General features: G+C 45.8%; 1 protein-coding gene across 1 annotated transcript in view; it reads left to right on the forward strand.

Annotated features, from left to right (window-relative positions):
• The window catches only part of HYDIN (HYDIN axonemal central pair apparatus protein), a 103,825-nt gene that overhangs the window by 21,777 nt on the left and 68,136 nt on the right, over nucleotides 1-13,912 (forward strand). The window contains 5 exon segments of the mRNA XM_024979009.2: nucleotides 2,442-2,612; nucleotides 5,645-5,862; nucleotides 7,072-7,209; nucleotides 10,459-10,642; nucleotides 13,206-13,347. Of these exon segments, the coding sequence (XP_024834777.2) occupies nucleotides 2,442-2,612; nucleotides 5,645-5,862; nucleotides 7,072-7,209; nucleotides 10,459-10,642; nucleotides 13,206-13,347 (853 nt within the window).

The following is a 13,912-nucleotide window of genomic DNA, read 5'->3' on the forward strand; positions in this document are numbered from 1 at the left end:
ATACTTCATACAGTATGAAGTATACAGTATACTAGTATGGGGGACTAGTTAATTAAACCATAGTACATTCTCTAGGACATGACTGAAGTGACTTCACATGCATGCATGCATGCATTCATGTAGTGAATTATATCACCTTTAATTTTTTTTTTAACTTACAATATTGTATTGGTTTTGCCATATATCAACATGAATCTGCCACAGGTATACAAGTGATCTCCATCCTGAACCCTCCTCCCTCCTCCCTCCCCGTACCATCCCTCTGGGTCGTCCCAGTGCACCAGCCCCAAGCATCCAGTATTGTGCATTGAACCTGGACTGGTAACTCGTTTCATATATGATATTATACATGTTTCAATGCCTTTCTCCCAAATCATCCCACCCTTTCCCTCTCCCACAGAGTCCAAAAGACTGTTCTATACCTCAGTGTCTCTTTTGCTGTCTCGTATACAGGGTTATTGTTGCCATCTTTCTAAATTGCATATATATGTATACTACCTTTAAAAACAGTGCCCTGTACACCCATTTTCATGGCAGCATTACTCACAATAGCCACAAGGTAGACACAGCCCAATTGTCCATTGATGGATGAGTGGATAAACTAAATGTGGTACAGTGGGATATGATTCACCCATAAAAGGAGGGAAATTCTCACACACGCTAAAACATAGATGAACCTTGAAGACATTATGGTAAGTGAAATAAGCAAGACGTGATATAGCAATTACTGTTTGATTCCATTTGTATAAGGACCCTAGAGTCATTGTATGTATAGAGACATAAAGTAGGATGGTGATTTCCAGAGGCTGAGCAAAGGGAAGAATGAGAGCTTATTGTTTAATGGTACAGAATTCCAGTTTGGAAAGATGAAAAATGCTGGCGATCGATGGTGGTGATGGTCACACAACACTGGGAATATACTTAGCTTTTTAAGTTGTGCACTTAAAACAGTTAAAATGGTAAATTTTGAATGTATACTATGACAATTTTTAAAAGTACCACTGAAGTGTATTAAATGAATAGAAAAAGGCTCATGATATATCCTTTTAAGTGGAAAAAAGTCATGCTTATAATTTGTAATCTCTGGTCATTTCCTATTGCTACTGTAACAAATAACCACAAATTTAGTGACTTAAAACTTTCTTAAGAGTTCTGGAGATCAGAAGTCTAAAATGGGTCAACAGGGGTGCATCCTTTCTCGAAGCCATAGGGGGAGAATCCATTTCCTTGCCTTTTCTTGTTTCTAGAAAAGTTATCTGCATTCCTTGGCTCATGGGCTCTTCCTCCATCTTCAAAACCAGCCTCATAGCATCTTCTAGTCTGTCTGTCTCTCTGTCTCTCTGTTTTCATCATCACATCACCTGTTCTCACTCTGACCACCCTGCTTCTCTTGTAAGGACCCTTGTTATTACATTGGGCCCACCCAGATAACCCAGAGCACTCCCCCACATCAAGATCCTTAATTTAATCACACGTGCAAAGTCCCTTTACCATATAAGGTACCATATTACAGGCTCTGGGCTTCCCTGGTGGCTCAGTCAGTAAAGAATCTGCCTGCAATGTGGAAGACCTGGGTTCGATCCCTGTGTTGGGAAGATCCCCTAGAGGAGGGAAAGGCTACCCAGTCCAGTATTCCTGCCTGGAAAATCTCCATGGACAGAGGAGCCTGGTGGGCTACAGTCCATGGGGTCACCAAGAGTCAGGCACGACGGAGCGACTGAGCACAGCACATCACAGGCTTCAGGGATCAGGATGTGGACATCCTAGGATGGGGGATTATTCAGTCTACCACCTAGCCCACTACATTTTTTTTATAAGAAATGTAAATAAAATATGCATAAATAACATAAATAACAGATGCATGGGGGATTATTCAGTCTACCACCTAGCCCACTACTTTTTTTTTATAAGAAATGTAAATAAAATATGCATAAATAACATAAATAACAGATGCATAAATAGCAGCCATATGTTAACTATAATCTCTCTGGATGAGTAAATTATGGATCTTTTTTCTTCTGTTATTTCTGAATTTTCTGCTTTCTTTTTTTAATGAGCAGGTATTTTGAATGAGAAAAACAGACATCAACACAAATTATTCTTTAAACCAAAAAAGTCTCTTCCCAGTAGAATGAGGGAAATAAGAGCTACAAGATTTTTAAAGTTCATCTTTTGAATCACTTTTTAAGCTGAGGAGAAAATCCAGAGGGAATGTGGATTGCCATAGCACATGGCTATTCAGGGGTAGAATTAGGACCAGAACCCCTAGTTATGACTCCTGGCTCAAGTCTTCCCTCTTTTCTTGGCTGCCACATGAGAGACTTAGAGGCCGGGACCTTGGAGAGGTCACTTTATATGAGCCTCTGACCTAGAAACTTCTTATGTTGAGAACAGTGAGCAAATGAGAGCTGTGAAATTCAATCCCCTGACCTTTTTTGTAGGAAAGTCAGCCACCGCAGTCAACATGGCCAGGTACTACAGTGCTGCCTGCCTGAACCTTGACTCTGTCATGCTGGAAGCCATCTCTGACAGCAACAACGTCGCAGGCATCCGCGCCCGGGAGCTCTGCATTCGAGCTGCCATAGAGCAGTCCATGAAGGAGGAGGAGTCTGGTGAGAGCCATTTCCTCTGACTCTTTGTGGCCAACTGGCCCTAATCCCACTGGTGATGCTCAGTTTACCCCCACCCTCCACGCCAAGCTTTTCTCCCACAGCTCCACTGAAGGCTGACTTATAACCTGTTGCCCATCAGCAGCTCAGAGAATTCTCTCTCCCACAGACATCCACTCTCCTGGCTGCCCAGTGCACTTGGCACTACAGGGAGCAGGGCGAGGATGGCCCACATCTTTGTGGGTGACCCCTGGAGTGGGGACTGACATGCAGAGCAGAGGACAGTATGTAACAGAAGTACCAGCTTCTGCAGCAAACCAACTTTGAGATAATTGAGTTCCAACAAGCATTTGGGGAAGTTTTCAGGGAAATGGGCTTTGAAGGAGGAGAATGTTGACAGGCAAAGATGAAGATAAGGACATTCCAGACCAAGAGAGCAGGAACGGTAAGTTAGAGGTGGGAAGACAGATTGAGGGCAATCACAGTTGACCTTAGTGCTGAGATGAGGCATTTGGATTGTATTTTGAAGGAAAAGAGTAATTGGGCACTTTTCACCCTGTGGGAGAAATAGCCAGAAAGTCACAGGAGGAAAGGCACTCTCGTGGTATCTTGTAAAGAAAGCAGTAGTAAAGCTGAATGTGAGTGGGGCTAAGAGTGACCTGCATGGCAGGGAATTGAAAGAGGGGGAGGCATTCAAGGTGACCACACTCAATGACCAATCACAGAAACCAGAAAGAGAGTTACGCCATTTACCAAGACAGGGAACATGGGGGAGGAGAAAGCTTACTGGAGAGAAAAATTAGATTTTTAAACCCCATAGTAGTAGTACTTACTACTAAGTACTAAGTAGTATGGCCCTACCCACCAGAGGTTAAGAATCCTGACTCCCTCAGATCCTCTAAAGACCTGCGGGGCAGGAGAGCAGCTGCTCAGTGGGGAAAAAATCTATGGACTATAAAGCCGAGTGCCTGCTGAGAGTAGACTCATTCTTTTAATAGGAATGCTTAGAACAGCATGATGTCATTCCTGATGGTGTCCCACGCTTACTAGTTCGTAGACCTGGCTGGGGCTTTCAGGAGAAATGGGAGATTCTTTGCTGGGAAGATGAGAGAAACAGCTTTTTAGTGGTGTAAGGAAGAAAAAATAATTTTCTCTCCACTTTTCTGATTTCTTGACTGAGTGCCCCTGTAATAAAAAGCAAATTAACAGGAGAAGAACAAGTTTATTAACATGTATGCTTCATGTGTCCATGGGCAATACTCAGGAGGGAAATGAGTGGCTTTAGAATTCAGAAGTAAATACCACCTAATAGGGAAAGGAAAGGGGGTTGTGGTCCTGTTGGGGAGGGTCAGTGGTTTTTAGGAAAGATGAAGGGACCTTAGGAGGATGGATGGGAGGTATGATGACTTCTGATGGTTTGGGTGTAGTGTGGACTTGAGTCTTTCTTCTGTGATAAGAGTCCATCTCCCTGGTTGATGAAACTTCCCTGGATGGGATTTGTGACAGTGGAGCTTCTTAGGGAGACTCTGTCTTTGAGTGGCTAGGGGGAGGTCAGAGAAAGCCACTCCTTGCATTTACTGCTTTTTTCAAGTGCCTACAGCTTAGAATAGCCAGTATATCAAAGCAGCATGTTTCAAGGTGGCATATCCTGAGCTCCTATAGTCTTTTTTTGGGGTGGCATATTCTGGCACCCTTTAGTGGGAACCCCAAGCTGCATCATAATTTCAGTTCTGTTAGATTTTTTTGATTTCCTTTTCTGTCAAACTACGTTACTCAGAGGTCTTTGGAGCTGTGTTGATGTCCCTTGACAAATCGTAAATTTGAACTCCCTGAGAAAGTAATGTCAAGCTAAAGGCTTAATGATTGGGAGAGACTTCCTCAACAAAGTGAGAGATGTGGCTGCTGAAGTATAGGAAATCAGTCAGTCCAGAAAGTTCCAGAAAGAGAAGAGAGAGATGGACACAGGGCAGGATGGGACCTTGGAGAACACTTATCTTTCAGGAGGAGGCAGAGGCAGCGAAGCCAGGGGAGGTGGAGAAGGCAGAGTGAGGGTCAGAGGCAGGAGCAATCAGAAGGGCTGCTGGAGCGGGGGCCAGAAGGACTTTCATGTCTCTCCAGAGCCCTAGTTAAGAGTCTGGGGGACCCTTCCCGCTTTATTTTTCTCATAGCCCTTATCCCTAGTTAACATACTATTTATTCTACTTACTCTGCTGTCAGTCTTCCCCCCACTCCAATGGGAATGTGAGCTTCTGAGGCAGAGATTTGTGTTAATTTTTGTCACTAATGTATTCCTGGCATCTAGAGCAGTGCCTGGCGCATAGCAGACACACTAAATATTTACAAACGTGTATTAAATCAGTAAGTGAATATAATCAGAGGTGGCTGAAAGTTCAAATTGAATGATCCCTGAGAAGAGGACAGCTATAGTTCATAGTTCAGAAGTCACTGGTGACTTCATAGAAAGCCCTTTCAATGGTGGGGGTTAAACCCAGACCTACATGTGCTGTTTGCTGTGAAGTCAGCTGGCTGTACTGAGGTGGAAGTGACTAGTCTAAACCCATGGGTCCCACTCAGGACCCGCTGGCCGCTTGAACTGTGCCAAGTCCAAACTGAGATGTGCTGTAGGTGTATGATATGTGCTGGACTTTGAAGATTTAGTGAGAATAAAAGACTGTAAAACAGCACAATAATAATCATGAGAGGTTTCCTGGGCAGGCAAGGCTGTAGTTGTACCAGCAGTTTCAGAAATGATTACCTTCTGGGCTGGAAGAGAAGGTGGCAGAGTCTCGTGGGATCCCCTGAGAAGATGAGCAGTGTAGGCCGGGGCTCCAGCCCAGGCTGGGCACACACCCACCATCATCACCATCCACCCCCAGTGGTGGAGCCCCTTCTCCCAGCCCTGCTGGGTGAGCCGCAGGTGGAGGTGGCTGCGCCATCCCCAGAAGAATCACAGTAGGTTTCAACTTGCCATCCTCCCTATTATTTCCTTATTATCCTGAGATGATTTTCAATATAAACCCACTCTCTCCGTGTAGCCCAGGAGGCTGCTGCTGCGAGTCAAAATGCCATGGGACAATTGCGACTGAGCAATGAGACCCTGGGCAAGTTAACTTCGGAATGCACTCTGGTAACTCCCGAAGTTAAACCTACCAAGCCTGTGCGTGGGAGTGTGCTGCTCACCAAGGGCAAGGCAGAGAGCCACGGCTCTGGGTCTCAGAAGCAGCATCACCAGCACTCGTCTGAAACGCCCCAGGTACAAATCAGGGCTCCCCAAAAGGAGGGTTGGGATTCCCCCTCCTCCTTTCCCCTAATCCTCCTCCTCTCCTACCCCTCCTCCTCCTGGCATCTTGCATCTGGGTCAGCACAACCTCATTCCTACAGGTGCCCTGGCCAGGCAGGCCTGGGTACTGCCCTGTACCGCTCCTGAAAGGAGTATTCTACCAGGTGTGAAACAGGTCAGGCCCTGGCAAAGTGAAGATAAATAAAGCAAAACCCTGCACTCAGGCTGAACCAAGAGCCTGATGAGGGTGATCACCACACATTTTATTTGCAATAAAATGAGATTAGGACAAAAGAGGTATGTAAAAAGAATTAGGTTAAGCCATACGAAATTGATATGAGATTGACAGTATTCAACCACTTGAGACCTCTGTTGCAACAACTTCATGTGGTTCAACCTACTTCTAAAGGAATGTTAAGGATGGACCCACTAATATAAATTGTGGGAGGGCTGCAGGGGAGTCTTGAAAAGTCATAAAGAAGCCAGAGAGTTTGAGTCATGTGCCAAGGGACTTCAAGAACAATCTCGGCTGAATAGCAGGGGCTGAAGCCAGAGAGAGTGGGTGGCACAGTGGATTGTTGGTGGGAACCAGAGTCAGATGAGTGCAAGCTTCTGAGATATTTGAAAGAAAGGGAGAAAAGATCAAATAATCATTAGAGGAGCAAACCCAGGGTCAAGAGAGTTCTTTCTGTGGAAGGAGGTAGAGGCACAAGCAGGTTCTGTAAAGATAGGAACTCCTGGAGAAGTATCAGATGATGATCTTCCCAAGAGGGAAAGAGATTCCAAGGAAATGTGGCGGGGGAGACCAGGATTAAGCATAGTTGAAGGAAACGGGTGCCGTCTTCCTCTAGAGTCAGTAAAGGTGTGAAAATAGATACAGCTACTTGTGGGGGAAGCAGGGTGGAGAGTGGAAGTGAACAAATGTTTGAACGAATGAACAAATGTTTGCTGTTCAGTACACATACAAGGCATCTTCCACAGTGTTCCTACTCGAAACTTACAGCAGTTATTCAAGTGAGATAGGAATCTTCCAGTTTACAGTACAACCCCCATTTTATAGATGAGGAAATGAGACCCAGAGATTAGATGATTCTCCCAAGGTCACATGGCCTGTTAAGTGGAGGAGTTGTTGAAACACCAGGCTTCTGGATTCTGACTCCTGATCCTTCTCTCTCGAAACAGGTTTCCTCCAGCCCTCTCCCCTCGGGGCCCACGCAGCGTCGACTCAGTGTCAGCGCCAGTGTGGGAGGTGATACCGGGCTCGTGAGCTGCGTGCTCCCTGAGGAGCTATTTACTCAGATCCTAGTGGACCGAATTCAGGTGTGTCCACACCTACCTGCGTGGAGATGCAGAGCTTACACGCCTGTCCCCCTGCTGTAAGCTGAGGTTCTGAGCCATTGCCCACACACAGCAGCTCAAAACCCAGGGGCCTCGGAGAGGAAGGATGGGTTTCCTCACCCTCTTTTGTCCTTTGGATAGCCCTCGTCAATCTCTGACCCTGGCTGTCTGCTGGCTGAAACCACACTCACCTTAAGGACCAGTGAGCAGAAGGTAGCACATTCAAAACACACACGTCTACAGAGTCATGGTACAGCCCTCAGAAGTATGTTAAAAATCATAACGTGGAGCCATGATAAGTTAGAATTTGGAGTGATGTTAATTGTGGTAAAAATAAGTGTTTACACAGCTCAATTGGTAAAGAATCTACCTGCAGTGCAGGAGACCCAGGTTCAGTTCCTGGGTCAGGAAGATCCCCTGGAGGAGGAAATGGCAATCCACTCCAGTATTCTTGCCTGGAGAATCCCATGAACAGAGGAGCCTGGCAGGCTACAGTCCAGGGGTTGCAAATGGTTGGATGTGACTAAACTACCACCACCATGTTATTAACTGAGAAAATCAGATTATTAAATAGTATGTAAACCATAATTATATTTCTCTAAAAATATTTATAAATGTGTATCATACACATAATAAAAATCCTTAAAATACATGTTAACTGTGGTTATCTTTGGCTAGCAAAATTATAGGTTTTTAATTTTCATACATTTCTGAATTATTTTATAATACTATATGGCTCTTAAAGTCAGAAACACAGTAACTGTTTCTTTTTGTTTTGATTTTTCATTAGTGTTGTTCAGTTCAGTCGTTCAGTCATGTCTGACTCTTTGCAACCCCATGAACCGCAGCACACCAGGCCTCCCTGTCCATCACCAACTCCTGGAGTCCACCCAGACCCATGTCCATTGAGTCGGTGATGCCATCCAACCATCTCATCCTCTTTCATCGCCTTCTCCTCCTGCCCTCAATCTTTCCCAGCATCAGGGTCTTTTTCCAATGAGTTAGATCTTCACATCAGGTGGCCAGAGTATTGGAGTTTCAGCTTCAACATCAGTCCTTCCAATGAACATCCAGGACTGATCTCCTTTAGGATGGACTGGTTGGATCTCCTTGCAGTCCAAGGGACTCTCAAGAGTCTTCTCCAACACCACAGTTCAAAAGCATCAATTCTTCGGCACTTAGCTTTCTTTATAGTCCAACTCTCACATCCATACGTGACCACTGGAAAAACCATAGCCTTGACTAGATGGACCTTTGTTGGCAAAGTAATGTCTCTGCTTTTCAAAATGCTGTCTAGGTTGGTCATAACTTTCCTTCCAAGGAGTAAGCATCTTTTAATTTCATGGCTGCAGTCACCATCTGCAGTGATTTTGGAGCCAGAAAATAAAGTCGGCCACTGTTTCCCCGTCTTATTTCCCTTGAAGTGATGGGACCAGAGGCCATGATCTTCATTTTCTGAATGTTGAGCTTTAAGCCAACTTTTTCACTTTCCTCTTTCACTTTCATCAAGAGGCTTTTTAGTTCCTCTTCACTTTCTGCCATAAGGATGGTGTCATCTGCATATCTGAGATTATTGATATTTCTCCCGGCAATCTTGATTCCAGCTTGTGCTTCCTCCAGCCCAGCGTTTCTCGTGATGTACTCTGCATATAAGTTAAATAAGCAGGGTGACAATATACAGCCTTGACGTACTCCTTTTCCTATTTGGAACCAGTCTGTTGTTCCATGTCCAGTTCTAACTGTTGCTTCCTGACCTGCATACAGGTTTCTCAAGAGGCAGGTCAGGTGGTCTGGGATTCCCATCTCTTTCAGAATTTTCCACAGTTTATTGTGATCCACGCAGTCAAAGGCTTTGGCATAGTCAATAAAGCAGAAATAGATGTTTTTCTGGAATTCTCTTGCTTTTACCATGATCCAGCGGATGTTGGCAATTTGATCTCTAGTTCCTCTGCCTTTTCTAAAACCAGCTTGAACATCCAGAAGTTCACAGTTCAGGTATTGCTGAAGCCTGGCTTGGAGAATTTGAAGCATTACTTTACTAGCGTGTGAGATGAGTGCAATTGTGCAGTAGTTTGAGCATTCTTTGGCATTGCCTTTCTTTGGGATTGGGATGAAAACTGACCTTTTCCAGTCCTGTGGCCACTGCTCAGTTTTCCAAATAGATGTTGTACTTGTAAAGAAAAGAAAACTAGATCACCAGAATTTGGGAGGGTTTGCTGCTTATGGATTACAGAAAACTAAACTGCTTACCAGGTCCTAGAGTTCTGTGTTTGCTTTGGTTTGCCAGAATGGGCCACAGTATTAATTGCATGTTTAAGTAAACAAAAATTCAACTTGAGTTTCGCAGAAGAGGAGGAATGTAATCACCAGAAATGATTCATGTTAAGCTTTGAACTCACTACTGCGTTAAAGGTGCCATTGCTCTCAGCTCATTTGAACACAGGCGTCTAGTAAGTGTGCAGGTGTTTCATGCACCCCGAGTAAAGGCTGAGACCACTGGTAAAACCCAAAGTAAGCCAGGAGAGCTGTGCTACTCATAGTACTGGCCTCTGATGAGATACAGAGTTTGTGCTACTTCGTTTATTGACAAAGTCTTCCCTATGAGGAAAAAAAAAAAATGGCAGCTAAACTAAATAGTATATGTACTGATTGCAATAGTTGATTTTCTGACACAGGATTCTTGTCTCCTCAGAAAGTGGTAGTAATCAGTCTCTAGCGCGTGGTGGCCAGTCTCTGCAAGTAACACTGCAGCACAGCCAAGGCCTGTTCTACAGTAGTTACTATTACCAAAATCATTACGCTCCAAGGCAGGAAAACCACTAAGATAAAAATGGCCCATCTGCTACCGCTGTCTTTGCTGCAGAGGGACACCTTTTATACACATATTCCTTCTCTGTATTTCATAGATCTTCCCAGATTCTCATCTCAACATTATTTGCTTTCTTGATCTCTACAGACACAGAATAAATCCTTTACTCTGCAGATATGTATGGAAAAGATCTTTCATGACTGCTGAAACATTTTTATTTTTCTCTCTTGTTTAATTACAGCCCCAATGAATCTGGCAGGTGGGAAGGCAGTGGAACTTTCATCTGGGCCCAGAACCAATGGTTCTGGGTCTGCAGAACTAGTGGCAGCACCTGTAAAAGCAGCAGCAAAAGAAAAAATAGCTTCCTTCTTGGGGAACAGATGATCTTGTGGCCACAGTAACTGTTTGTGCTCTGGTTTCAGCTGAGTGACTGCTACCGAGGAGTGGTGTTTGACAGCCTGGAGACACTCTTTGCTCGGAACGCAGCTACCGCTCTCCTCTGCCTGCTGAAGGCCATCGGCAATCGGGAGCACATCTATGTCATCAACATGGCCCAGGATTACGCAGCCATGAAGGCCCAGGAGAAAGCCAAAAATGAGCAAGAAGGTAAGGCCATCCCCTCCTGGGCTGTCCTTCCAAGCCCCATAGGTCTTTCCTTTAAACAGAGCTATAGGCTTTTTACATTCCTTCCCTGCTGTGAGTACCCATTAGGCTTATGTTGCTACATCTGCCATCTCATTGGCGCCCCACCTCTGCCCTGGAGGGTGGCTGGGAGTTCTTATTTCTACTTTGCATGTGAGGCAATTGAGACACAAGTGACCTGTTGAGAGATTATAGAAGGAAGGATGGAACCCAGCTCTTCTCACCATAGGCATCTTCCTCTTTCCCCCGACATCACATTACATCCCTTCATCTTCTCTATAATTACAGCCTACCTGAGGGTATCACAGGGCTTCCAGGTGGCTCAGTGGTAAAGAATCCACCTGCCAATGCAGAAGTACAGGAGGTTCAGTCACTGGGTTGGGACAGTCTCCTGGATGGCAACCCACTCCAGTATTCTTGCCGGAAAAGTCCTATGGACAGAGGAGCCTAGCTGGCTACAGTCCATGTGGCTGCAAAAAGTCAGACGTGACTGAGCAACTGAGCACTGACTGAGAGGGCCACATCACAGGTCCCATCCTTACTCAGGTGACCCATTCATTAGCTTGTCGGTTTTAAGCCCACTGTGAATTTCCTGTAAGACCAGAGTAGAGCTTGTAACTTTAGGAAACAGTTTCTACATTCTAGCCTGTTGTGTACCAGGCACTGCAGCAGATTGTGTACACTTAAAATGTCTTTAAAGGACACTTTGGGTCATTTAGTCCTGACAAAGATTATTGCCCCCACTCTACAGATGTGGAAAACGAGGCTCACAGATATCAAAAGTTTTGTGTAAGATCACAGAGCATATTAGTAAGATCTGTGTAACTCTGAGTTCTTTGCTTTTTTGTCATTCCAGTGGCCTGTAAAAAATTTCCAATGATTGAAAAGCCCATACACACATACACAAAGAAAGTAATGTTACCTTAAGTTCCAAATTTAGACAAAAGCAGACCCAGGAGATCTTGGCCCCCAAGGGAGAGGACGGCGCTACCCCTCAGAGGCAGAATCCTGCTTCAGCCTCAGCTCCGGTCATATCACTGCCCTTCCTCACTCAGCCTTGCCTCTGTCTTCCAGAACAGTCTGCACCTTTTCCTTTTAAGGAAATATTTACAAACACTGAGCTATCTTAGTTCATAGTGAAGTGAAAGTCGCTCAGTTGAATCTGACTCTATGCGACCCCATGGACTATGCAGTCCGTGGAATTCTCTAGGCCAGAATACTGGAGTGGGTAGCCTTTCCCTTTTCCAGGGGATCTTCCCAACCCAGGGGTCAAAGCAGAACTCAAAGACTGCTTCCTTTTATTCTCATCCAGAGATTGACCAGGCATCTTTCAGCAATATTTCAACCTCCAGATTCCTAGTTTCCAGAAAACTCATTTCCCATCAACAATCAACTTTTGAAAGAAAGTATCTCTTTTCATTTTCTCAATTGCCTGTAGTTTTCACAGTTTCAATATAGGTTCCTATTCCCTTAATCATTTTAAAAAGTCCTGAGGCAGCATACAATATTATTATATTAGAATCTAGTTGTTATTGAACATTTATGAATGTGCCAGGCACTGGGCTAGGCGCCTTACATGATTGCTTATTTGATCCCCACAACAGCCCTGTGAAGGAAGAATTATTATTCTGATCTGTTACTATCCTCTGTAAGTGTTAGAGACTAAGAACTCAAGATGTAGATCTCTGAGCCCAAAGCTCAAACTTAGGGAGGCATGAGGAAAGACTGGGGTGCCTGCAACATGTGCAGAAGCAGCCCAGAGCCTTCGTGCCAAGTGTGAACCACACTTCAGGACCTGGAACCTGCAGGGTGTGGAAGTTGACAGTTCTGTCACCTGAGCACTTTGGTGGCTTGTGTTAGTAATGGGTAAAGTCAGTGGGTGGTATGTTACTTTCCTATTACTCCTGTAATACACTGCTTCAAACTTGATGACTCACCACAGATTTGTTCTCTGACAGTTCTGGGAGTCAGAAGTCCTAAAATTGAGGTGTCAGCAGGGCCATGTTCCTCTGGAGGCTCTAGGGGAGAATCCTCGTCTCCTTTTCTGGCTCCTAGAGGCCCCCTGCATTCCTCGGCTCGTGGTTCCTACCTCGCAACTCTCTGACCTCTGCCTCATTGTCCGCTCTTCTTCTCTGACCCTGACCCTCCTGCCTGCCTCTGCTGGACCTCTGTGATTATATTGGGCCCACTCAGATAATCCAGGGTAATCACGCCAACTCAAGATCCTTAATTTAATTACATTTGCAAAGTTCTTTCTGCCATGTAATGTGACATATTCACAGGTTCTGGGCATTAGCACGTGGATCTCTTTGGGGCCTCTATTCAGCCCACCACAGGTGGAAACCATTGTGGGAACTGTATGAGTGCAGGAAAGCCCAGCAGAGATTAGGAGGCCGCCTGTGGTACCCACTGCCTCTCGTTGTCACACACGCACCACAGCCTGCTTAGGCAAGAGCTAAACCACTGGGGTCCCCGCAGCCAAACGTGGTGAGTGAGTTTTTCCCACCCTCCTGTTTGTTCCCCACAGAGCACAAACGCAGAGAAGCGCAGAAGAGAGAGAAGGAGCGTCTCCAAAGCATGGATGAGGAAGAATATGATGCCTTGACAGAGGAGGAGAAAATAACCTTCAACCGAGAGGTTCAACAAGCCCTGCGGGAGAGGAAGAGGAGGTCAGTGTCCGGGGCTGGTCAGAAGGGAAGCACTGCCACTGGGAGCAGTTTCCATCAGGCACACGGCCCATCCTGGAGACTAGGGTCACCGGGGCCGGGGAGGAGGCAGCAATGGCCGCAGGAGACCTGGGAGGATGACTTGCTGAGAGCAGAAACAGGTATCTTGCACAACCAGGGTGCTGGTTGCTGCAGCCTTCCCACGTCTCCATTCTCCTGTCCTTCCTTCTTTCTGGGGGACCTGTGGGACCCAGGGCTAGAGGCTGTAGTATAAAAAGCGGAGGGGCTTCTGGCCCCTAATCTCCTGCTGGCTTCCCTGAGAGCTGCGGCTCATCAGCCTCTGTGCTTAGGTGTCCAGAGATGGTGACCCAGGGGGCCACTCTTGTGACGTGGGCATGGTGGTTGCCCTCCATAACTTAGCCATTTCTCCTCCTTTCCTGGCCAGCATCCTGGCCTTTGGTGGTGCCGTCCATCCCGAGGTCTGACTGCCACTCCCACTTGCTCCTTAGCCTGGGCAGTTCAGCAGAGACCCTGGGCAGGCTCCCAGGCCAGTGCTCTCAGCCACCTT

This window comes from Bos taurus, chromosome 18, assembly GCF_002263795.3.
Source record: "Bos taurus isolate L1 Dominette 01449 registration number 42190680 breed Hereford chromosome 18, ARS-UCD2.0, whole genome shotgun sequence".
Taxonomy (NCBI): domain Eukaryota; kingdom Metazoa; phylum Chordata; class Mammalia; order Artiodactyla; family Bovidae; genus Bos; species Bos taurus.